Raw genomic sequence first — 24,496 nt, 5'->3', positions numbered from 1 at the left:
AAAGGAAATACGTATTTTCTTAAATATATTTTTACTAGGAACAATTTTGTAGTTCCTATAATATTATTTTTCAGCAAAAAAAAATCTTTATCATCCTTAAAAAAAATTTAAAAAAAGACCAACTGGTTCTCAAGTGACGAAAATATAACAATTTTTGAACACCGGAAAATGATCTTTTATGATTGTTGAATCATCTGTATCTTTAATGTACGCAGTGCAACATGATGTACACTTTGCTACTAAGTTTTCACCATCATTATATTTTCGATTTTAAACTAAACGGAGAAAAAAGACCACAGTTGTTCTAATTATTTCAGCTGGTTATACCAATCATCTAAGCGTAGTTGATTTTTTCGTATCCAACTATAAGTATAATAGACTCAACTACAAACTGATGATTGACTTTACGTAATCCACTATGAATATAATAGGTCAAATGTAATGATTCAACTGTTAATATGATAGATTCAACTACAATTGTATGATTGATTTTAGGCATTCAACTATAAATGTAATAGATTCAACTATACATTCCTGGTTGACGTCTCACATTTAACTATAAATACGATAGATTCAATTTTAGTGGTATAAATAATTCAACTGTAGATATGAAAAATAGATAGATAAAACTACACATTTCTGGTTGACCCCTAACATTTAACTATTAATATTATAGATTCAACTGTAGTAATATAATTGATTCAACCGTAAATATGATAGATTCAACTACATATGTATGATTGATTCTAGGTATTGACCTATAAATAAAGTAAATTAAACTATCTTTTTATGATTAATTGTGTGCTTCTTGAATACAACTGTGTTCATCCATGTTCATCAGCATACATTTAAAAAAAATCGTTAATGTGAGACCAGTAGACAGTAAAACAAACTAGAAGCAAAATGCTGAAATAATGAATTTAAAGAAAATAAAACGTAGCCATAAAATTGTTCCGAAAAAAACATCTTTAGATATGACAGCTTCCAATACAAACAGACTTTAAATTTACAATATTTATAGTAGACCTCATTGAATCAATCATAGAAATATAATTGAAACTATCATATTTATAATTAAATCAATCATATTATTATAGTTGAATTTATCATATTTATAAATAAATCAATCATATTGTTATAGTTGGATCTATCATATTCATAATCAAATCAATCATATTATTAAAGTTGAATTTACCATAATTATTGTTGAATATATGACATCAATCGTACATTATAGTTGAATCTATTATATTTATAGTTGAATGCACAAAATCAATCATATAGTTGAATGTATTATATATATTGTTGAATGTACGAAATCAATCAGATTGTTTACTATACGTATTGTTGAAATTTTGATAATTATATTTGGTCGAGAAGCAATTAGTTATATGATTGAATATAAGTGGATTATTGTTGGAAATACAATACATTTTTCTCGGTTTACTGACTTATCATTGTTTCGGAGTTTTTTAAAACAAGCTTTTAAAGAAAACTGGAATAACAGATTCATGGTTCATCCTAAAAAAGAATCTTAGTAACAATCACTCCCCCATCCTTCTTTGACTACTAGGACGTGGCCGGCGCCGTTATTGATCATTTGTTTTAAGGGAGAGCATGAGTTTTTTGCATTGAGAATGAGTTGCTAATCCCAAGCTGCATTCTTTTGGCCCTTGTACAAAGTTGATGGGCTCGTCACAGAGTAGCAACCATTGGCAATGCGGATCTCGTTTTACTTAGCCGCGCCAGCGATCATGAAATTCGAAATGCATTTAAAATTCGAAATGCATTTAATGATTTGATACAATATAATACAATATTTTTATTAAAACCACAGATGAACAGATGTACGAGCTCGAACAAAAATTCTTCAGAAACATGTGTAAAATCCAGTAATTCAATGTAAGTCCAATGTAAGTCCAATGATTCTAACCCAAGCGTAGGAGACAGAGGGAAATAATTAATTCTACCCAGGTGGCTGAAGCATTAATTATGCTGAGCCACACTAGCACAGTAAGCTAAGCTTGTTTTCATTTCTAACTATACCATACCTCAATGTTCCACAGTACTCGATTGAAAAAGACTCAATTTAGATATTCTTGTAAAAATCTTATTCGTTTTGAAGACTTTTGCATGAATGTATGTATGTATGTATGTATGTTGTTAATCCGCCATGGGTGTACGGATTCACCGCAATTTTACCAAATTATGAACACCTCAGCATTTTTCGTATTAACAGTTGGGTCTATATCTAATGCATAATTTTCCATACCCGGAACCATTGCTTCGTGTTATCTGATGTGGCTGTGTGTACTTCGTGTCAATGCTGGTATTTATTTTAGATTAATGTATCAATCACCTCCGCAATCATTCAAAACATTTATAACAAATTTACAAATTGAATATAACCTAACACATTCGACCAAATGTGAAAAAAATGTGCCAAATCGCTTATTTAAGCATTGCAATAGACTTAGGCAAAACAAAACGATGAAAATTCGACTTTTCCACGAGAAATGCGGATATTCTGTTCAAAAGGGGTCTTTAAATTTGTGAATTTGTATTGAAAATAAACAAACTTCATTAAATCATTTGGCGAGGAACCCACGAGAATCCACCGACATTTTTCACATGCGTTTAGAACTTCATCACAACTATCACTCCTCGAAAAATGAGGTTCGTCAAACAGCAAAAAAGCAAGTTATTGCTATTTGAAAAATGTATAATTTTTACCTGTTTTTTGTGATTTTTACAGAAAAATTCTGCAAAACGAATAAGTTTTTCACAAGAAAATCTCGTTTGAGTTTACGTCAATCGAGTACTGTGGTACTTTGAGGTGTTGTATAGTTATAAAATAATAAAAAATGATAAAAAAAACAAATTTTCCTTGTTTTTTTAATTTTTTTTTTTTTTTCAAGGTAAGTAAACAGCAAGACTTAACATTATTCTTCAAAGTTTAGTTATTATCTTAGCAGACGCTTGTTTACAAAGATTTAACTACCCTATTCTAGATTTGGAAACAAATTTCGAAATATTAAAATCGAAATCACTAGCAACTTTTTTAAATCTAACACAACATGCATCTGAAGCATGCGACCCTCGAGAGGTTCTTGTACGGCCCGCGAAGCTTTTTTCCAATTAAATTCCTTTTTCGATTTTTTTTCCTCAACACAAACCCGTTCGAAGGAATCGTCCATGGGGAAGGTTTTGATTTTCAAATGAAGTGAGCAAAAATAACGCTATCATGAACGATCAATGAAATAGGAAATTAATACCCTGAACCATATTGCTACTTAAAACCATCATAAAAATTCGAAAAAAAGAAATTTTAAATGAAATGGAATGGAAAATTAAAAAAAAAATTCTAAAAATTAAAGGAATATAGTAATTGAATGAATACGGAAAAAAAACAGATTAAAAGATTCAAATCCATATTTATTTTTTGGCAATTTATTTAAAACTATTCAAAAGACAACTTCCTACTGTTAGATATAAAATGGCTCAAAAATTCATTTTAGGCAGCACAAATAACAATACTTCAGGAACATGGCGTTCCGATAACTAAATTATCATCAAAATTCAAATTTCTTATAAACCAAAATGAAAATTAAATGTTGAAAATTAAGTGCAAAAATTTAAACATGTTTCATCAGAAATTTAAGGATTTAAATCAAAATTTTCCTATAAAAAATATCACCCTAGGTTAAGTTCAAATATCATATATAAAATTCATCAGTTTTAAACAATCAAATTTATTTTTGATGACTGATCAATTGAACAACCTGCATGAGAATAAATACAGATTTTTAATATTTTTACTATTTATCAGCTAATCAAGACTTCAGATCTTTCCGAAATATTTTAGTTCCCGAAATACAACGCTCTGAAAAATCAAATTCTACTGGTTTAAGAAATTTTAATGGATAAGATAACAACTTTTTCTTAATTCATTTAAGAAAATCTTTTCGAGTATATGAAAACCTATTTAACAACTTTGTGAAAACACAAAACGATTTGACTTATGCTTTAAAAAACTTCAAAGATTCCATTCGGTTTAAATATTCAAAATCGTCAAAATTCTCGAATTATGCAGAATTGAAAAAAATGTCAAAAAGAAACCATTGAATACCTAACTATTTTCTTAGAAGTCAAAATAACTCGCGGTGTTCAGAAAACTGGATCATTGAATTTAAGCTTTTATTTCCTAAAGCTTCCTTTTGTTCAAAAATTTATTTATTAAATTTTTAAGCTATTTTCAAAAGTTATCTCGACACATGAACTGATAGAATCGCGGGTCATCGCCGGGGAAATATTCTAAATTTGCTCTTAAGTTCATTGCATATGGGAAAAATGTTAATTTTGTTGCCATTTACAATCGATTTTAAATTGGAAAGAAAAAGGATTTTTTAAAGGTGTTCAGTGATCGAAGTAATAGTTATTTTTTTAAATAAATTATATTCTGAACGAATTGATCATTGAAACTAATATCGAAAAAATATACGTTTAAAAAGTTAGAATTGAAATAAAATGAGTAATATAACCTGGTAAGAAATAAATAATTCCAAACTTGGTTTCAAACATTGAAAGTACAAAGAATACACAAATTAAGAAAACATAACAGATCAAAATTAAGCTTAGAAGTCGGTATGTTCTTCGAAAACATTTCTCCCTTTTCAAAGATGATTTTTAAAATCAGGATCAATTCGAAAAAGAAAATTTGAAAATGTAGAAATAATTAAAACTTATTTGGCTGGCTCATCAAAATTGTAATCCTCTTACATTAAGATTTTTGTAAATAAATCTGAATTTTCAAAAATAAAAATCTCATTTTGTTTTAAATCAAAATTTCGGAATTGCAAAGTAGACTTTTAAATTTGAAATAATTAATTTGATTTATTATTAATATGATTTAAAAAGTTTATTACTGTGCCATTAAAATAGGAATTTTCTGAACAAAAATATTATGAAATTGAAAAAACTTATTTACCAAATTAAGTTTATATTTTATTAAAATCTTTAAATGTGGACATAAAACATAAATAAGAAGTTTGAGATTGAAATTGATTTTTCGACGAATGTTTTATTATCTGCAGAATATTTTTATGACACGCATCTTTTTTCCATTACTTCAATTGATCGAAGTGAATGTTGGGGTTTATTGAGTATTAAATATCTGCCACATGAATACAACATTGTCGCTACGTTAAATAAGGATTTCATGAATGAATTGTAAAGTTAAATCAGTTGGTTTGCAATTCTGAACTACTGTACACTTCTTATGAAAAACTGTTTTTGAAGGCAAATTTTAAGGGTTTCTTTAAGACAAGATTTATTGCATTTTTTTCACTGGCACAGATGCAAACCTTAATTTCATAAACAAGCAAAATCGTCACCCGGGGAACGATGCATATAATGGAATAGGAATTCAAAATTTACTATAATAATTGGTTACGTTTTGTCGATTTCATATTTTATCGTATACTGAAAAGCCCTGAGTCCAAAATGTAGAGCAATATGAGATAAAACTCCGCCGGAGGCGAGGAAATTTTCTGATAATTTTGTAACATCCACTTTAAAACACCTGTTTCATGTCATTTTATTTGGAAAAATCGTCATGGGGGGGAAGGTTAAACCACTAACCCCCCCCCCCCCCCCCCCCCCCGGTTCGCACGGCCTTGCCTTAACAGATTGTAAATTGAAATAAAATACTAGTCCCTACCAAACCCAAAAAATGATATGTTAGTAACTTGATCAAATATGCATTTGACTCACAATTATTCAAGTAATAAACTTTTTTAAGAGCGTTTTGAGCATGCATTGTGTTCTTTTTTAGGCAAAAGTGTAATATTATTAAATTGAAAAACAAAAGAAATATAATTGGTTATTAGATTCAGATTACACTTTTTTTTCCTATAACTCAACTAGCACTTTAAAAATCACAATCCATGAAACCGGGACGGAAGAACAAACAAAAAAATTGGAAGGGTAGAAATGATCATAGGCATTTCTAAGTCCGTTGCTCAAATACTGGCAAAAATCGTTAACAAAATAACTATTTTCGTTCTTGAATTTAAAGTGCCTAGTTTTGGAAATCCTATCCCAGTGGTATCTTAGTTAAATTAAGAAAATACATGAAATCTATAACAAATATAAAATTTGGAATGTAATTTTTGACGAAATCCGAATTATGATTTTTTGCAAATCTGTTAAATTTTTAAATCTGCAAAACTATGATTTTTTCAAATAAAAAAAACAATGTTTTCATCGTGTTTAAAAAAAGAAATTAATTTTTCAATAAAATTAAAGGAAAGCAAATTGTGGCTATTAAAAGAGGGGGAAAATATGGATAATCTATAGATACAAAATAAAACCCTTCCGAGGGCTATGAAGTAATTTATCGTTATTTAGTCAGCCGCTCAGGTTATTGAGGGTGGTTTTTCTAAATGAGGTAAAATAGCGGAGAAGTTTACCTGAGATTCAAGACATCACGACTGAGAACTGGAACTTTCACGAAATTAGCTTCTTTTGTGATTTCGACAACTTTTCTCAACGTTTAATCTGAAACAGAGTTTTAAGTAAAAAACGGGGTTTATGTCGTTTGTAGCGAAAAAAATAGGTTTTCGAGAAACATTTAAATTATGGAAAAAATTGAAATATTGAAATATGAAAATATTAAAAAATGAAGTTAAAATCAATCGAACAATTTAATTATTAATTTTTTTTATAAAAAAAAACTTAATATGGATAAGTTTTGTACCATATCAATTTTCGTTAGTATTGTCCGTTTTGTGTTAAAAAAATTGTGTTGAATTTTTCTGAATAATGTATGCATTCTTTCTTTTTTAGGTTTTATTTGTGAATAATTTGTAATTATAAAAGAATTACGTTCAATTTTAATGTTATTCGATCACTACCCATGAAGATTTTTAAATTTTTAATAAGAGATATTTTGAGTGCGGCCCGCTGTAAAGATTATAAATTCAAATTGGCGCGTTAGTTCACTCACCCCTGAACTAAAGAGTTGTTTTGACCGTATTGGGTTCGGCGATGAGAGAGTCTTAGCAATTCCTGGGATCGAGTAGTTCTTAGATGAGCTTTTAACGGCAGAAGTGATAACAGTTCTGGACAATCCTCGTTATTCTGCAACCGTGGACACGTCCCCATTTAGGTAACAGCAGGACTTTGAATTGATTCACGAAAGGAATGGAAATGGAATTTTTTTTGAGCATTTATTTCGAGCACGGAGCGGCCGGTGAGTTCGCCTGAGCTGGACCCTATGGACTTTGCTGTTAATTTACTATAAACGGCTAAAGTCTGCTCTACGAAATAAGATAGTTTAGAAGTTCTGAAGCGCTATCTAGCAGAAGCCAGGGGTAAAATACCATGATAAACTCTGCGGGCTTTTAGGGGCGCCTCGTGCTTGTGCAGCGAGTAGAGTGGTTAAGCTTAAGAACAAAAATATCGAATTGTACCAATAGGTTTTGACAATACAATATGTTTTGAAGTAAAATTTATCTGTAAGTTTCAATGTGGCACATCGCTTTCGGACCGTGTATTTTATTTTAGAAATTTTATTTCATCTGTTATAATTTCTTTGAATAAAGAAATCAACGCTATCAAATCAGAAATACCGATTCAACAGTCAATTTCCCAATCTTAGTTCCAATAACTTTTTTTCATTTTATTTCAAAGCTATTTATTTATGAAAGTCCCTATTTTGTACTTGACACCCTTGGGAAAGGAACACTTGTCATCGGCCCCAATTCGCCCATTGACACGAATAATGCAGTTCATGTAGTTTACGCGTCGTCGTCACTGATACCGCTGATAATCCATTCACGGAAACACTATTTAGGTATTCAATATCCCGAAAACCGTTTTGGCCACAACAATCATGAACCACGCTATCCCGGAAATTGCGAATACACTCACGGAGAAATTCCACAGGAATTTTCGACTGACGACGACGTCTGAGGTCGGAATTACTACTCTATATGGAGAAGACTGGCAGGTTACAGGTCGTCGTGGTGGGTTCACCCAATTCGAACAAACTGATCTTATCGACATGGGTTGTCCGTTTAAAAATCACATGCGGTTAATGGGAGTTAATTACACACCAGCTGGCTGATATCTCTCGGTCTCGGTTTCAACGAGTGGGGATCTCGGAACACACAACAACTATAGGTATCTGGCTTGGCTGACTTGGCGGCGCGTCCAGGTAGAAGGTACCTACTTGAGTAATTATATTGTATGCAAAGTGGTTTCCAATGAGCTCCGGTCGATTGATCGATTCCCCCGGGTGACGGCTTTTTGGAAGAGCAAAAAATATATAACAAAAACAACAACAACAGACAAAAACAACGACAAATAGCCCGCCAGTACATGGCAATTAGGTGCGATATTTGCCAGAGTGCGAATGGTGGCGACACGACGCAAAATGAATTATTTGTCTATCGATACTTTGGAATTTTACTTGCTTGGGTCGATGTCATCGGATGCACAAACACACCAATGTTTGCCACTGATTCGGGAAGTAATTAGATACCCCTAGGGGGTGGGGTCGTGAGAAAAGGAATTATTCATTCTCAGAAAATGCTAGGATGTTATTTTCTTAACACCTCTTAATATCACCTGTGGGTTGGGTTTGATCAATAGGTGCAATATTGTACCTATATTTGAACAAAAAAACGTACAGAAGTGCTTCCAAAAATCTGTTAGTAAATTTATAGTTCCACATCGTATTGTTATCCTATTATTGCTGTTTTGAGTAAAAATAATGAGATATTGTCAAAACTTTCAATTCATGTGAATTGATGAATGAAATCATCAATATTTTAATAAAAGTGTCCTACTCGATTCTTTGATAAAAAACCCGATTTAATACACTTGACAGTGGATTGTAGCCTTTCTTACAGTCTGTAAATTATATTTGGGTACATATAAAACAAAATGAATTATGAATTCTAATTAATGAATTTCATACGCAATAAATCCAAAATGAATTTAGGAAATAAAGATTCAAAGTTTTTATTAGGATAAAAGTATTTTTAATATAATCATAAATTTCATATAAATAACCTTATTTGCAACTAATTGGAGATTTTTGAATAACTAGATTCTGGAATATCATGTATGATTCCGTTTCTAAGACATTATAACCTAACTCGATTTACTCCTTTTGGAGTTACAGCATATGATATCTTCAAAATGGAAGGGGTATAAAAATTAAGAATACAATTTAAAAAAAGATACCTGACCATGTATTTCAAATAATTCAACCTCTCAAGTAGAGGAAACAAATACATAGATAAAACTATTGGATAAAATTTCAATTGCTAGAGTAAAATACGATACAAAAATGTAGAAAATCGGTAGAATAAATTTTGAAAATTAATAATATTGAAAATTTTGAAAGCGTAGTATTTTGAATTTTGTTATTTTGAGATTTTTATTCTGTTTTGTTGATTTTGTCTATTTCGTTAATTTTGTTAATTTGGTCATTTTTTCCATTTTATCAATAATGTCAATTTTATCAATTTTCATGATTTTGTCAGCATTGTTAGTTAGTAAATTTTGTCAATTTAACCAATTTTCTAGATTTTGTCAATTTTGTCGATTTTAACAATTTTCATGATTTTGTCAACTTTTTCTAATTTGAAAATTCTGTCAATTTTTTCAAATTTGTCAATTTTGTCAGCTTTGTCAATTAAGTGCATTTTGTCGATTTTGTCATTGTCAATTTGGCCAATTTTCTCAATTTTGTCAATTTTCTTCGATTTTGTCAAGTTGGTCAATTTTGTCAATTTGTCAATCTTGTCAATTTTGTCAATTTGGTCAATTGGGTCAATTTTGTAAATTTCGCCAGTCAATTTTGTCAATTTTTTGAATAAAGTGAATTTTGTCGATTTTGTCTGTGTCAATTTTGTGAATTTTGACAATTTGGTCGTTTTGGTCAATTTTGTCGATTTATGTCAGTTTTATCAATCTTGTCAATTTTGTCAATTCAGTGAATTTTGTCGATTTTTTCATCGTCAATTTTGTCAACTCTGCCAATTTTCTCGATTTTGTCAATTTTATAAATATTATCAATTGTTATGATTTTTTCAGCTAAGTGAATTTTGTCAAATCAATGAATTAAGCCAAGTTTGTCAATTTGGTCGACTTGGTCAATTTGGTCAATTTTGTCAATTTTGTCGATTTTTGTCAGTTTTATCAATCTTGTCAATTTTGTCAATTTAGTGAATTTTTTCGACTTTGTCATCGTTAATTTAGTCATTTTTTTTCAATTTTGTCAGTTTTATCAATCTTGTCAATTTTGTCAATTTAGTGAATTTTGTCGATTTTGTCATCTCTTTTGTCAATTTTGTTAATTTTGTTAACTTTTTTCAATTTTGTCAATTTTGTCAATTTTGTCAGTTTTGTTAATTTTGTCAATTTTGTCAATTTTGTCAATTTTGTCAATTTTGTCAATTTTTTCAATTTTGTCAATTTTTTCAATTTTGTTAATTTTGTCAGTCTTATCAATCTTGTCAATTCAGTGAATTTTATCTGCCAATTTTCGATTTTGTCAATTTTATATATTTCATCAATTCTATGATTTTTTCAACTAAGTGAATTTTGTCAAATCAATGAATTATGTCAAGTTTGTCAATTTCGTCAATTTTGTCAAATTGGTCTATTTAGTCATTTTTTTTCAATTTTGTCGATTTTGTCATTTTTGTATTTGGTCAACCTGGCGAAAAGGTTTTTTTTCTGTTTCTTCAACTTTGTCAATAATGATAATTAGCTTTTTAGCTTTATATGCATGTTCCAAAAAAAATCCCAAATGCTTCAAACTCTACTATGGAGGGCTTGGTGGCGCTACTGTTTGGTTGTCATCTTCCATTGGCTTCAGCAAGTGAAAGTTCAGATTGACCTCCAAGCCGTCATCGTTTTTCTCTAGACACCAACCCCAACAACAACAACGCAACGTTAGATCTGAAGAGAGGAAGAGAAAAGGGAACAAAAAAACAAGCCCGAGAGCTTAAAGCTCGAGAGCATTTGTCTTATTGGATTCAATTTGCTTCCACGGGCGAAATACTCTCCTGTCGTTGCTGCTTAAGAAAAAGCTTCGTAAGCACGAACGGCATGTGAGAAGATGAGAGGACATACATCGTCCGCGTACCCGTGTTGTTTTCCCCTTCTCAGAGCAATCTGTGCCTGAATATAATGTTGGGCGAAGTTACTATCGCTTCCGTACCATGCAGTGTGGGCATGACGTACTCATCGACGACTTCATCAATTTTGGGGTCGTACCCCTTGGTGAAAACCATTTTTAAGTTTCATAATTCGGGGCTTCGGTTCCGAAATTTTTGAAATGGATCGGGTTCAAACTGATCCATAAAAATGAAAAAAAAATAACCATTGGTCGGGAAAATTTTAGCTGTTATTTTCCTCCCATACGGTTTCTGTCAGGATGTCATCAAGACCTTAGTGGGAGTGAATTCTATCTGTTCTCCCTTCCACACATCGACAGGTCCATACTGATAGCAAGCGCGTATCTATGACGTTACGTATAATTTGACGTCATACATACGATAATCTTGATTTTAGTGATTGCTGGTTGTGGCTAGCCAGCCATATTGACACGTTTTTTGGAGTGATGATTTGATGATAATTACTATGAAAATTTATTTTTCAAACTATTTTGTTTTTTTTTCTTTCTTTTATACATTGAAGAGGGAAAAAAATCAAATTTTTTAAGACAAAAATCATTTTTATTGTACTTCCCAGTTTCGCAAAAACGTAGTGACAAAGTTTATAAAAAAATCACACCAATACATACAAATACACTGACATCGACAGAACTCGTCGAGCTGATTCGATAGGTACCTATAAAGGTATATCTAAGACCCATAATTAAGGATCTCCCAAATCGACCGATAACTATACCTTTCTGTAAGAAAGGCAAAAAAAACGTGGCCAAACAGTTCAACATTAGGTTCACTAAAATATAGAATTACTCATTTTAAGTGAATGTTCTCGTCAAGCTTTTGTTTCATTACTTTTATCGAAAAAGCTTTCCTTGTCTTGGACTAGAACCAGTGATTGAATTTTGCTGAGCATGAGTTGATCAACCATCTCTCGCTCAACGCTTTACTCGGAAGCAAAGGTTGCTTTGAGGCAGCGAAAACGACAAAACCGATGATGCATACGCTCTCATATGGCCCGCCTTCACGAAGCAATATACATTCGAGGCAGTGAATCCAAAAAACCAAACGAATGGCTCTCACTCATCTCCTGTTACATTTTTGAGGGAACCGAATTCAAAAGGCACAGCAAACCCGAGTCTCCTCGTTTGTGCCTGGATCGAATACCCGAGGTTTATCTGCTATTGCTATTATTGCACAGCAACCGCACGCAGGCAGCTAGTGTTTTCGTTTCTTTTTTTCTCCCTCTCCTTGTTCCATACGTTGCGGGCCTATGCAATGCAACAAGTTTGGTTGTTGTCGTTGTTGCCTCAACCTTTGCGGCGAGGTTGAAGATGTTCTCCTCAACGACAGCTATCGGCTTGAGTCCATCAAATTCAATAACGTAAATGAGTATGTATGCTTCGTCTTCTTCATGCATCATGTAGCAACCGAACGTTGAGAGAGTTCGTTCGGGGCTGCAAACGAATAGTGTCTCTCAGAGCAGATCCTTCTCATGGGGGGAGGTTTGAATGAATGTATATGTATCGTCTCCTGTATAGCTATGCGAGGCCTCAGAGCGTGTATTTTGAATACCTCTGATGAGAAAATTGGTGAGGATTTCAATCACTGACTAGAACTCTGACGTGATAGGCTCAGTTTTTTTTTAAGTTCGGCGGCCTGCTCTTGGTTACTTGGACGTTGTTTGCTGCATACCACTCCATTTTAGTCCCCAGAGTTTGAAAAGTTTAAGTAGATTTTGAATTAATAATGCTTTGCAATTTTCCGTATCTCCATCTGGAACTGGCTCGAATTTTAGAATTTTTATCTTCTCATGCTTTATTTGGTTGATTTCTCTTAGAACGTAAGAAAAATATATTAAAATTTTAGCAATACTCTATATTTGAAATGTGTTTTCCCAAAATTAGGTTTTCTACACGTATGACCCTCTGAAGGTACTGTAGAGAATATTGATAGGTAAATGAAGAAAAATAGATTGTGTGAATTGATGTGGATACAGTTACAATGCATTCAATATGCAATGTAGTATCATCCGAAATATAAGCCTGCCATAACTAACATCATACCATCGTGTAGTGCGATTCTGAATTGAAAATGTCAAAAAATATGAGAGAGAAACTTTCGAATTCGCTCTGCTACTGGATCAAAAAGAGCGAGAGAACGAGGATATTCGAAAGTTTGATTGAGGACATTGTGTATGGCAGTTTAAAGAGAGCTTTGTAGAGACGGACGTAATTAATTTAAAGTCTGCTTCATTTAATATTGGAACACAAACAATTGCGTGTAGTTCAGTCATTTATTAACGAATTCATAATTTGTTTTTCATACAAATGTAGCATTTTCTTTACTCTTTCATAAAAAAAAATTGAAAAAAAATATTCATTGCTGTTTCGAAGAAATTCTCGTACTTTTCCCGTAATACGGCACATTAGGCGGCGCACACCGAGAAAAAATAGCCACTGCTGAACACTAGTCAAAAGTGTTTCCAAATTATTTCCTTTCCCCCACAATCCCAACCAAATTTTTTGCAAGGATGCAGAGGTGACCTCGGTCCTTAAGCACAAAGTTGTTCTTTCATTCCTTTCTAATTTTTTCCAACCTATCCATTGACTACTAGGACGTGGCCGGCGCCGTTATTGATGTTCAAAGAGAGAGCATCAGTTTTGTGCATTGTGAATGTGTAGCCAATCCCAGGTTCCGTTCATTTGACCTCTGAACAAAATTGATGGCCTCGGTCAATCACGGAGTAGCAACCATTGATGATGTGGAACTCGTTGTACTGAGCCACACCTGCGATCTTGGAATCCGAAATGTTTTGACTCGTATTTAAACCAAATTTAGAAATCAATCACAGAGTATACTAGAATACTTCCAAATTCTTTATCAAGACATCTTAAGGTGCATTTCGGGTTCAATGATTCAAGGTGGATGTGAGTAGTCAATCAAGCTAAGCTAAGCTAATACGGCACATTAGGCGGCGCACACCCTTTTCGTCCACCGTTTTGGCGATTTGATTCCACCAGTTCTTCATTTGAGTCATGTTCCTAACAAGTTTTCCCTTTGCCTTAAGCCTCCGCTTCGTGATTGCCCAGTATTTCTCTATCGGCCGGAACTGGGTGCAGTTTGGGGGGTTGAGGTCCTTCGGTATCACGCTGACCCCGTTCGTTGCGTACCATTCTATAACCGTTTTGCTGTAATGGCAGCTTGCAAGGTCCGGCCAAAACATTACTGGACGGTCGTGGGCACGAATAAACGGCAGAATCCGTTTCTGTAGGCACTCTTTTTTGTAGACTTCTGATGTCATTGTCTTGTCAGTGAGAAAGACTTTGGTTTTCTGTCCACAACTGCATATCCCCTGCCAAATCATGTACTTGCGGGCGAATTTATCCGCAAACACGAACTTAAATTTTGCAGGTACATCCCCCCGAGCCGTCGCCAAATAAAATTTTTGACCTGGGATTTGCCCAAAGTCCGCCTTCACGTAGGTCTCATCGTCCATCAGAATACATCCGTCGAACTTGGTCAGCACTTGGTCGTACAGCTTTCGAGCACGAATTCTGGCCACATTGTTCTGCTTCAGCGTCCGATTTGGCTGTTTGCTGGCTCGGAATGACCTTATTCCTTCCCGGAGACGAATTCGTCGCACCGTACTGTGAGCGGCCTGGAACTTATCGGCCAAATCGCGGTCTGAAAGATTGGGATTCCTCTTGACGGCCTTGATGACTTTCCCACGCAGTTTCCGGTCGACAGTTCCACTCCGACGCTTCGAATGCGGCTTCCGAGCCGTCGTCAATGTTTCCTTGTACTGCTTGATAACACGCCATACGGTATTTCTGGGCATTTTAAGCTGTTTAGCTAGCTTCGATGCCGACAACAATGGATTTTCAAGAAAACTGTGCACAATTTGATCTCTCCGTTCGGCTTCCATGGCGGTTGTTTACAAAATGCTATCGTTTGGTGTTATGACATAAATACATGGTGAAAGGTAATGAATTTCCCGACACGTGGGTGAAAAAAGTTTCCAAATCCGTCCACTAGGAGCGCCACAATGAGCAAAAGAATTTGTTCCAATATTAAATGAAGCAGACTTTATGTCGGTGATAAGTGGAATTGGTAGGCCGCTGAAACGAAAAATTGCAATAATTCCGAAAACAAACGACCAGTCACGACAGGCACTTATCACTATCTTGATGGCGACAGATAGCAGAATCAGACATTTTGCTATAAATCTTTTTTTTTGGAATAAAAGTAAGAAAATGCTGAAAATAAAGTTTGTCCAGTTCCTATTTTGAAATATGTAGTTAGTAGTCAGAAAGCCTTCGGAAAGAGGAAAGATGCCGACCGTGGTCTTAAGGATAGTCTTCAAGTCTTCGAAGTCTGCGGTCATGAGATCGAATCTCGGTCACGGCAAACATAGTACTCTTTCTGTATTTGTACTATGTTTGCATTTGTAGCATTTGTAAGATGCTCGCCATTATATCCTTAAAAAATTTACGACTTAGTGTTTAGTAAATTTGATTCCTACTAAGAAACATGAAACATGAGATCCTATACATGTGAGCTCGTTTCAAAAGAAAAAAATTAAAGAAAACCAAATGTCATTAAGCTTAAAGAAAGAGTTTTGAAGAAAAAATATTGTTTTTTTATTTAAATTTCAGCTAAGTTACTGGATAAATGCAACGACATTATTAGTTTTCTTTAATAGCATCAAAATATCAATAAAACAGCTTCATAATAAAGGAAATACAATATACGCTGCAGATGATATAGAGATTCAAAAGAGAAAAAAAACTTTGATTGAACTACATAACTAACAGAATAACACGAAATTTTGGAACAGTCCAATTGATTTTTTTTTAATTTTCATTTATCGAGTTAGTAGATATAGAAAATGTTAGGGAATTTGGTAATGATGAGGTAATAATAGTGTCATGGGTGTACACTAGGGTGGCCCTTATTATCCAACTCTCTATAAGCCTAGCTTCTACTCCTCCATCTTGATCCAACCAATGATGAAAGAGTACTGGCATTATTTAGGCTCTTAGGATATCCCTTACGCGAACGTCAAAATCCTTGCCTTGGGATAAGCAGCTCATTCAAAATGTGCAAAACGGATGCTCTATCTTCAAATTTCAATAACAGCACCGACCACACCCTTGAGGTCAAAGTTTTTTTCCGGGAATTTAACAGTGGTCAATGGATAGGTTGGATTTAAAATATGTATGAAACTATCTTTTGAAATAATGAAAATCTTCAAACAAGAACATACAAACAAAAAACATGATTATTTCTGGCAACATTGAATATCCCTACAAACTCTTCGGCCTACCTCTTCTTTCATTGATTTTCAAAACAACTCTTGAAAAGAAATAGCTTGAGCTTGCTATCTACTTCGGTCCACCTGCGGCCGAATTGACGGAAAAAGTTTGATTATATTTTGTAAACGAATCTGTTTGTTACCAAACCTAATACCGAAACGAAAAGTAACAATATTTGCAACCTTAAATTAATTAATTGTTATGTGTAAAATTTCTATAATTATTTTCTATTTATTGTAAAATGTAAAAAATGAACCATCCTAGTATAAGAAATAGCATAGCAGTGAGTTACCGGATGAACTGTTTTGAAACGGTAACTCACCAACCAGCTGATGCAACAACAACAAGTCAGCATAAACCAGTCTGAATAAAGTCTCGTGGCAGCAACATCGTCTCTGTGTTGTTTTGTTCCGTCGGTAGAGTAAATTAATAAAGTATTGTTTTATTCGTGAAATTCGGTGTATATTTGCGTTTCTAAATCGCATCCGAAACCCGTAACGACAAATATTGTGCTGTGCGACGAATTGTGGACCGATTAAGTGCACAACAAAACCTTCCTCCTGACCCGTCGGCTGTGGAGAAGCTGCGAGTAAACCAACCTATAGCGCTAATTATCACCGACCCGAGGTGCACCCGCTGCTTTGCTGTTTATTGCTGTGCCACGGAAGCAGCAAAAAGTAAACCCTCCGATTCGAACATAAAGCGGTAAGCTACCCCCCTGAATCCTCAACATTGGTCCTTCGAGCCGGATCGGAGGAATTCCCCACACGGAAGGTAGCGGTGAGTACACCATTTTATTTACTCGACGCGCTGGCTGCATCAAATTGGGCCATTTTGCTTGCCTTTTGTACTGCTGTACATCGTTCGACGAGCCGAAAAAGCGCACAAAGGAACCAAGCCAAGCCGTTTACACAAATCCATCAGCAGCTGTTAATTGTGATCGGCTGTTATGTTTATGCTCTACACCGGTCAGCAAAAATTGGAAAACTTGGATTTGATGTTTTTGTTGATTGAAATTCGGACTTTGAATTTTTATTGGCGAATTCAGTCCTTTTGTACCTGAGGCAAATATTGGCAATATTGATTGAAATTATATGCGATTGGGTGTGAGTGGGTGGCAGTCTTCGCGAAAGAATTGTGTGTCGCGTCGGGAAGGATTTTTTCGTCGATTTTAACACACAATTCTCGGTTTCGTTTCGTTTTAAGTTTGATACACCGCGACGGGAAGGATTATATCGTACGATTTGTATCATTCTTCGTCGTGTAGAAGTGTAAATCCGCGACGGGAAGGATTTAATCGTACGATTGGTTTACACTTCCGCCGTCGTGTTAAAAACCAGTACATCGGTTCGGGAAGGATTTCGTTTTCGTTTTTTGTGCTGTGTTTTCGTTATCGTACAGTGGTGGTAGCAAGTGTCAGTGTTTTTCAATATGCCGAAAACCAAGTCAGACGAAAGAGTGGAGGATGCTATCATTCGTCGCAAGACCATCCTGACAAATCTATCGGATGTTGAAAGGTTTACGAGAGAGTTCAACGTAGATCGTGATGCTGGGCGACTTCAAGTTCGACAAGATTTAGTTGATCGGATCTACGACCAGTTTCAAAAGGCGCAAACCGTCATCGAGAAGTGGGATGGGCCAGACCGGCTTGAAATGCGTTTGGCTGAGAGATCGACCATCGAGGAAAGGTTTTGTGAGGTGAAAGCATTCCTGTTGAACAATATCCCGGAAAGGTTGAGCAGTTCTACATCAGCAGAGCCGACCGCACCAACCAGCACAGCTATGTTTCACCTACGCCTGCCCAAAATAGATTTGCCGAGGTTCGATGGTGATTTTTCGCGATGGTTGTCGTTCCGAGACACGTTCAAGTCCATGGTGCACTCGAACCCAGATGTTCCAGCGGTTGCAAAGCTGCAGTACCTGCTTCAGAGTTTGGAAGGCGAAGCCAAGAAACCTTTCGAGTCCGTGAACGTTGAGGCTGACAACTATCTTATAACTTGGGACGCGTTGATGAAGCGGTATGATAACCAGCGGTACCTGAAACGACAGCTCTTCAGGGCAATGTACGACATCCAGCCTTTAAGGAAAGAGTCTTCAATGGATCTTCATACGTTGACTGATGATTTTGACCGCCATGTGAAGGCCATGGCTAAACTGGGTGAGCCGGTAGGTTACTGGGATACTCCACTAGTGAACCTACTGTGCTACAAACTGGATCCAACGACTCTTCGAGCCTGGGAGGAAAAAACGAGCGACCTTAGAGACATCACCTATCAAGAGCTGATCGATTTCCTGTATTCTCGAGCGATGATGCTGAAGACGATCGTCTCAGAGGAGCAGCACTACCTGCAAACGATGCCAACGAGGATGACGGGATCCCAACCGAAGAAGCAGTACCGATTAGTGGCCAATCCTGTTGCGTCGGATACAAAACCTGATCCACCGCCGTGTATTGTATGTTCGGAACGACACCATCTGTTTCGCTGCAGGAAATTCGCCAGTTTCTCTCCCAACAACCGTCGTCAAGTTGTTACATCGCATCGTTTGTGTTGGAATTGTTTCAATTTTGGACATTTAGCAAGAACATGTTCCTCTCGACACACTTGTCGTTTCTGCAACGGAAGGCATCACTCTCTCCTCCACGATGCAATCAAGGCCACCTTTTTCAATTCGCTGCCGGAACCAACGTCGTTATTGTCGAATTCGCCCCTACCAGCTCCGCAGCGCAGTACCGCCCCTACAGATGCAGATCCGCAACCATCAACTTCGAGCCAACAAGTATGTATGACTGTTCAGGCATCAACCAGTACAGTTTTGCTAGAAACGGTTATGCTTATGGTGGTTGACAGTACGGGAAAGGAAATTCCGGCTCGAGCGCTACTTGATTCCGCTAGTATGTGCAGTTTTATGACGAAGAAGTTGGCCAACACCCTCGATCTCCGCCGTTCTACCGTTGACATTGCCGTTTCAGGGATTGGTGAGTCATCCAAGCAGATCAAGCGCCAGTTAACAGCGAAGATTCGTTCAACTGTATCCAAGTATGCAACGGAGCTAGATTTCTTGATCCTGAAAAGGCCAACAGTCTGCCTACCGACTGTGGACATTGATGTTGCTGCTTGGAAAATACCCGATGTCAACCTGGCTGATCCATACTTCTTCATTCCTGCGGACATTGACCTCATTGTGGGCGGAGAAGTGTACCACGAACTTCACAGTGGCAGCAAGATTTCCCTCGGCATTGAAATGCCGACTCTAGTTGAGACTGTGTTTGGATGGGCTGTATCCGGATCGGTTCCAATAAATTCCTCCGAAACTCCCCGGTTATGCCATCTTACGACCATCGATCGATACCAAGAACAATCCTCCGAAAGGTTCTGGGAACTCGAATCTCTGTTGCCGTCTCAAGCTCTGTCAGCTGAAGAAACAAAGTGTGAAGAAGTGTTCAGTGCTACCACCACTCGCGATTCGTCCGGTCGTTTCGTAGTTAGATTGCCACTCACTAGTGATCCCCTGGTACGTGTTGGTGAATCAAGATCCATCGCCGAGCGCCGCTTCGGAAGTCTAGGGAGGAGACTTAAGCGAGATCCTGCCACTCGAGAAGCCTACGTTTGTTTCATGGCCGACTACGAACGTTTGGGCCACATGATCAAGTTGACTGATCCAGTAGACGACTCTGTCCCCCACTGCTATCTACCACATCATCCAGTCTTCAAGGAGTCAAGCACAAGCACCAAGCTCCGTGTTGTTTTTGACGCTTCGTGCAAGACATCAACCGGTTACTCCAACGATATGCAGTTGGTGGGACCTACTATCCAGGACGATCTACTGTCGATCATTATGCGCTTCCGAACCCACCCAATCGCACTCGTAGCCGACATTGAGAAGATGTACCGCCAAATACAACTGCACCAAGACGACTGTGCGTACCAACAAACTCTCTGGCGCCAAAGTCCCGAAGAGCCTCTCGCAACGTTTGAGCTGCAGACTGTTACGTACGGTTTCGCTTCAGCACCATTTTTGGCCAATCGCACGTTACAACGCCTCGTTGAGGATGGAGTCAGTCGTTTCCCTGTTTCCGCTCCAGTTTTGAAGAATGACTTCTACGTTGACGACTGTTTAACTGGTGCCGAAGATGTCGAATCCGCCGTTCAACTCCGCCGAGAAGCATCCGCTCTAGCTGCTTCTATCGGTCTTCCACTCGAGAAATGGGCATCCAATGTTCCTGAAGCGCTTCGAGCGTCGTACCAAGCTGATTGGAAGGATGTCAATGCCACTACTCACCAATTGCATTTCTTCTTGAACGCGTCGGAGAAGGCTTACGGTAGTTGCTGCTACATTCGGTCCGAATGTTATGGAGTCATTCTTGTCATATTGCTGACATCAAAGTCGAAGGTCGCAGCGCTGAAAAGCCACAACAGTATTGCCCGTTTGGAACTTTGTGGAGCAGTTCTATCTGTCAGCGTATCCGAGACGGTCAACCGTGCTCTCGAGTTGTCAGTCATCCAGACGAGTTCAACGAATCGTATCTTCCGAATGTCCTCCAGTGACCAGAAACTAAGGCGCTCCATCGCTCCCTGCCTGCGATACCTCCGCTTGTTGAAAGCTGCTGCACGGAAGTCTGAAAGGGATCCATTCCGAGCGCTAACCACCGCCGATCTGACAGAGTTGGCTCTGTGTCGTCTTGCCCGGAAACAGAGTTTCCTTGAGGAGTTAGCCACCCTTGCATCGATCGGCCGTCTTCCATCTTCATCGCAGTTGAAGTACATCCGCACAAAACTGGATTCGGGTGGAGTCATTCGGATAAGAGAAGTTCTGGCCAATGCAACCGTTCCGGAAGCTACGAAACATCAAATTGTTCTGCTCGCGAAACACCCATTTTCAAAACTGTTGGCGAAGTTTTGTCATGGGAATTTACTTCACGCCGGCCCACAACTAATGCTCGCCACGATCCGTCAAAAATATTGGATCATTGGTGGACGCAACCTAGTGCGCCGCACATTCCATGAATGCCACACGTGTTTCCGAAGCAGACCGAAGATGATCCAGCTGATGAACGTGGGCAACCCGTTGGAGAACCAAAAAGCTGCAATCCCTGGGAACAACCAATGAGTAGAGCTGCACTCTAAGACAGCTCCTGCACAGAATTTTATGGATCAGGTGATTGCGGTTCCAATATTTTTAAACGTTGTTTGTTGGTCTACTTGGTTCCTTCTTGCTTCCCAGAACCACTTTTCGTCGTCTCCGCCTGTACATTGCGGACCTCCTAGAACCAGTAGTCGCCGATTGCAGCCTGAATGAGTAGAGCTACACTCTAAGTTAGCTCCTGTACGACAATTTTGAAAATCAGGTGATTGCAATTCCAATACCCCCTTATTTTGTTTGTTGGGCTACTGGGTTCCTTCTTGCTCCGCAGAAATCAACGCTCCGATGGTCGCACTTCATCGTTTCCGGCTTCGTGTGGTGGACATCCTTTCCCATCGAATACTCCTAGCACCAGCTGATTGAAGGCAGTAGTCGGTGGTCGCAGCTTTTATGAGTAGAGCTACACTCAAAGTTAGCTCCTGTATGAAAACTATAAGCACCAGGTGATTGCGGTTCCAATCGTTTTACTGTATGTTTGTTGGTCTACTGGGTTCCTCTTTGTTCCAGAAGGCAAAGCTCCAGATGGTGTCCGTACCGCCCAGTACCAATCGCTCCTCCTGATCCCCCTGGTGCCATGATGCGTCCCGTTGGTCTACGCAGCCGAAGATGAAGGAAACCGATGAAGGCTCCCCAATAATACCGAAGCAGTGTTGAAATGTCCGTGCCATTTCAAGGTGGCCGGAATGTTTGTTACCAAACCTAAATTTAGTTTTTTGTTGAATGTAAAATTTCTTTAAATATTTCTGTAATTGTCAAATTGTAAAAAAGTGAACAACCCTAGTTGATATACAACATAACAGTGAGTTACCGGATGAATTGTTTGCACGGTAACTCACAAACCAGCTGATAGCAACAACAACAACACAACATAAAGTCAGTCAAAATAAATTCTCGTGGCAGCAACATCGTCTCCGTGTTGTTTGTTCCGTCGGTCGAGTAAATTAATAAAGTATTGTTTTATTCGTGAAATTCGGTGTATATTTGCGTTTCCAAATCGCATCCGAAACCCGTAACGACAAATATTGTGCTGTGCGACGAATTGTGGACCGATTAAGTGCACAACAAAACCTTCCTCCTGACCCGTCGGCAGTGGAGAAGCTGCGAATAAAGCGCTAATTGATTGGCTCACCCGAGGTGTACCCGCTGCTGTTGCTGTTCATTGCTGTGTCACGGAAGCAGCAAATGGTAAAGCCTCCGATTAATTTGAACCCGGTAAGCTACCCCCTGAATCCTCAACAGAATCTTTAGTTCATCCGTCTTTAAGTATCAATTTTCACATTCCTACTACTTGAACAACTTTTATTGATCAACCCGAAATAAAATTCAAACTATGTTATCGAAAAACAATTGTACAAGGCATGATTTCGATTGATGAGTTGTGCTTTAAGGTGCTCTCACTTTTAGAATGTCTAGAATGATAGGACCTTTGAACTTGAAATGGAATTAATTTGAAAATTAGTTTTAAGCAAAGCTGAAAACAATTTTTAAAGAGAATATGTAAACTTTTTTCAGAAATGACTACATGAACTTAAAAATTAATTTTAATTAAAACTTATTTAAGGTATTCGTAAGTATAATTCATAGAAATCTCCTTTCATCATCATTTCAACTGTCAATCACCATAATAATCTGTATAAAAATGTTTGAAATGATCACTAAATAACTAGTCTATTGATTTCTTCAGATTTATTTCCTGAAAATTGTTTACTTCCAATTTATTAGAAACAAATGTAATAACCAAAATATTGTTCATTACCAGTAGAAACTTGAAGAAAATAATGTGTCTGTTATCTTGACATGACTTTTTCCAAAAAAAATGATAAAAAATGATAAAAGTAAACTTTAGAAGTCCAAGATATGTGTCTGGCACAAAGAGCGAAATATTTCCAATTTTCCAAAGTGAATGATGAAACTTAGATCAATATTGTTATTTTCATACTTCTCTGAAAACCATTTTCATCACTATGATTTTTTATAAACAGTGCGTAACTTATTCAACTAATACATTTACAGTTCAGTTATTTAGAAGATAATAAACTATTTCATATATACTATAGGGTTAAGTAAACAACTCTGAATGATTCGTATTAGCATGAAAAGTTATGCATGGATTAGAAGTTTATTGATTTTTTTATGAATTGGAGAACGAAAAGACGAAGTTGATTAAAAATGTACTCACGAGTTTTGCTTGTGAACATAGCTTAAGTAATCTTAGTTTATCCGACAACCAAGCTATATCCATAATATAGAAATAAACTCCCATTAAAATTTTAAAAAAAGAGGTTACGTAAATTTGAAAGAAAAGTTAAAACCAAACTAGAACATTTTTTTTTTTGACCAAGAACAAAGCGAATTATTGAACCACGTGAAAACGTTCTACAACATGATTTAAGAATTTTGCAAAAAAAAACTGTTTAGATTAAGTTGCGTAGTGTAGTGCAGAGGTGACCTCGGACCTAAAGCACAAATTTATTTATTTCATCCTTTTCTCTATTTTTCTTACCTACCTATTGACTACTAGGACGTGGCCGGGCCGTTATTGACGTTTAAAGAGTTTTGTCCATTGAGAATGAGTTTCTAGTCCGAAGAATCATTATTTTGGCCTTTGCGTAAAATTTATGGCCTCAGTCAATCACAGAGTAGCAACCAGATATTGTAGAATGCGTTTTACAAAGCCACACCAGCGATCGTTGGGTTAAAAAAGCTATAGCTTATTGTTTTTCGAACTGTCCCATTAAACATTCATTGCAATACTCAACTCTACTAATAGTACAAAGTTTAAATTATCAAATAGTTTTTTTTTCATTCAAATATCTTTATAGTTGAAAAGCATCCGAAAACTAGTAG

General features: G+C 36.6%; 2 protein-coding genes across 3 annotated transcripts in view; one reads left to right on the top strand and one right to left on the bottom strand.

The window, feature by feature from the left end:
• LOC129750871 (organic cation transporter protein) overlaps window positions 1-24,496 on the bottom strand; it is a 221,245-nt gene that overhangs the window by 158,486 nt on the left and 38,263 nt on the right. The gene's annotated exons all lie outside the window — the stretch shown is intronic.
• LOC129753598 (uncharacterized) lies at window positions 17,939-21,616 on the top strand. Its single transcript, XM_055749432.1, has one exon. The coding sequence runs from the start codon at window positions 17,939-17,941 to the stop codon at window positions 21,614-21,616; it is 3,678 nt and encodes a 1,225-aa protein (XP_055605407.1).

This window comes from Uranotaenia lowii, chromosome 3, assembly GCF_029784155.1.
Source record: "Uranotaenia lowii strain MFRU-FL chromosome 3, ASM2978415v1, whole genome shotgun sequence".
Lineage (NCBI taxonomy): Eukaryota > Metazoa > Arthropoda > Insecta > Diptera > Culicidae > Uranotaenia > Uranotaenia lowii.
The sequence above is the reverse complement of the archived record's forward strand: the minus strand, read 5'-3'. Positions and strand labels throughout refer to the sequence as shown.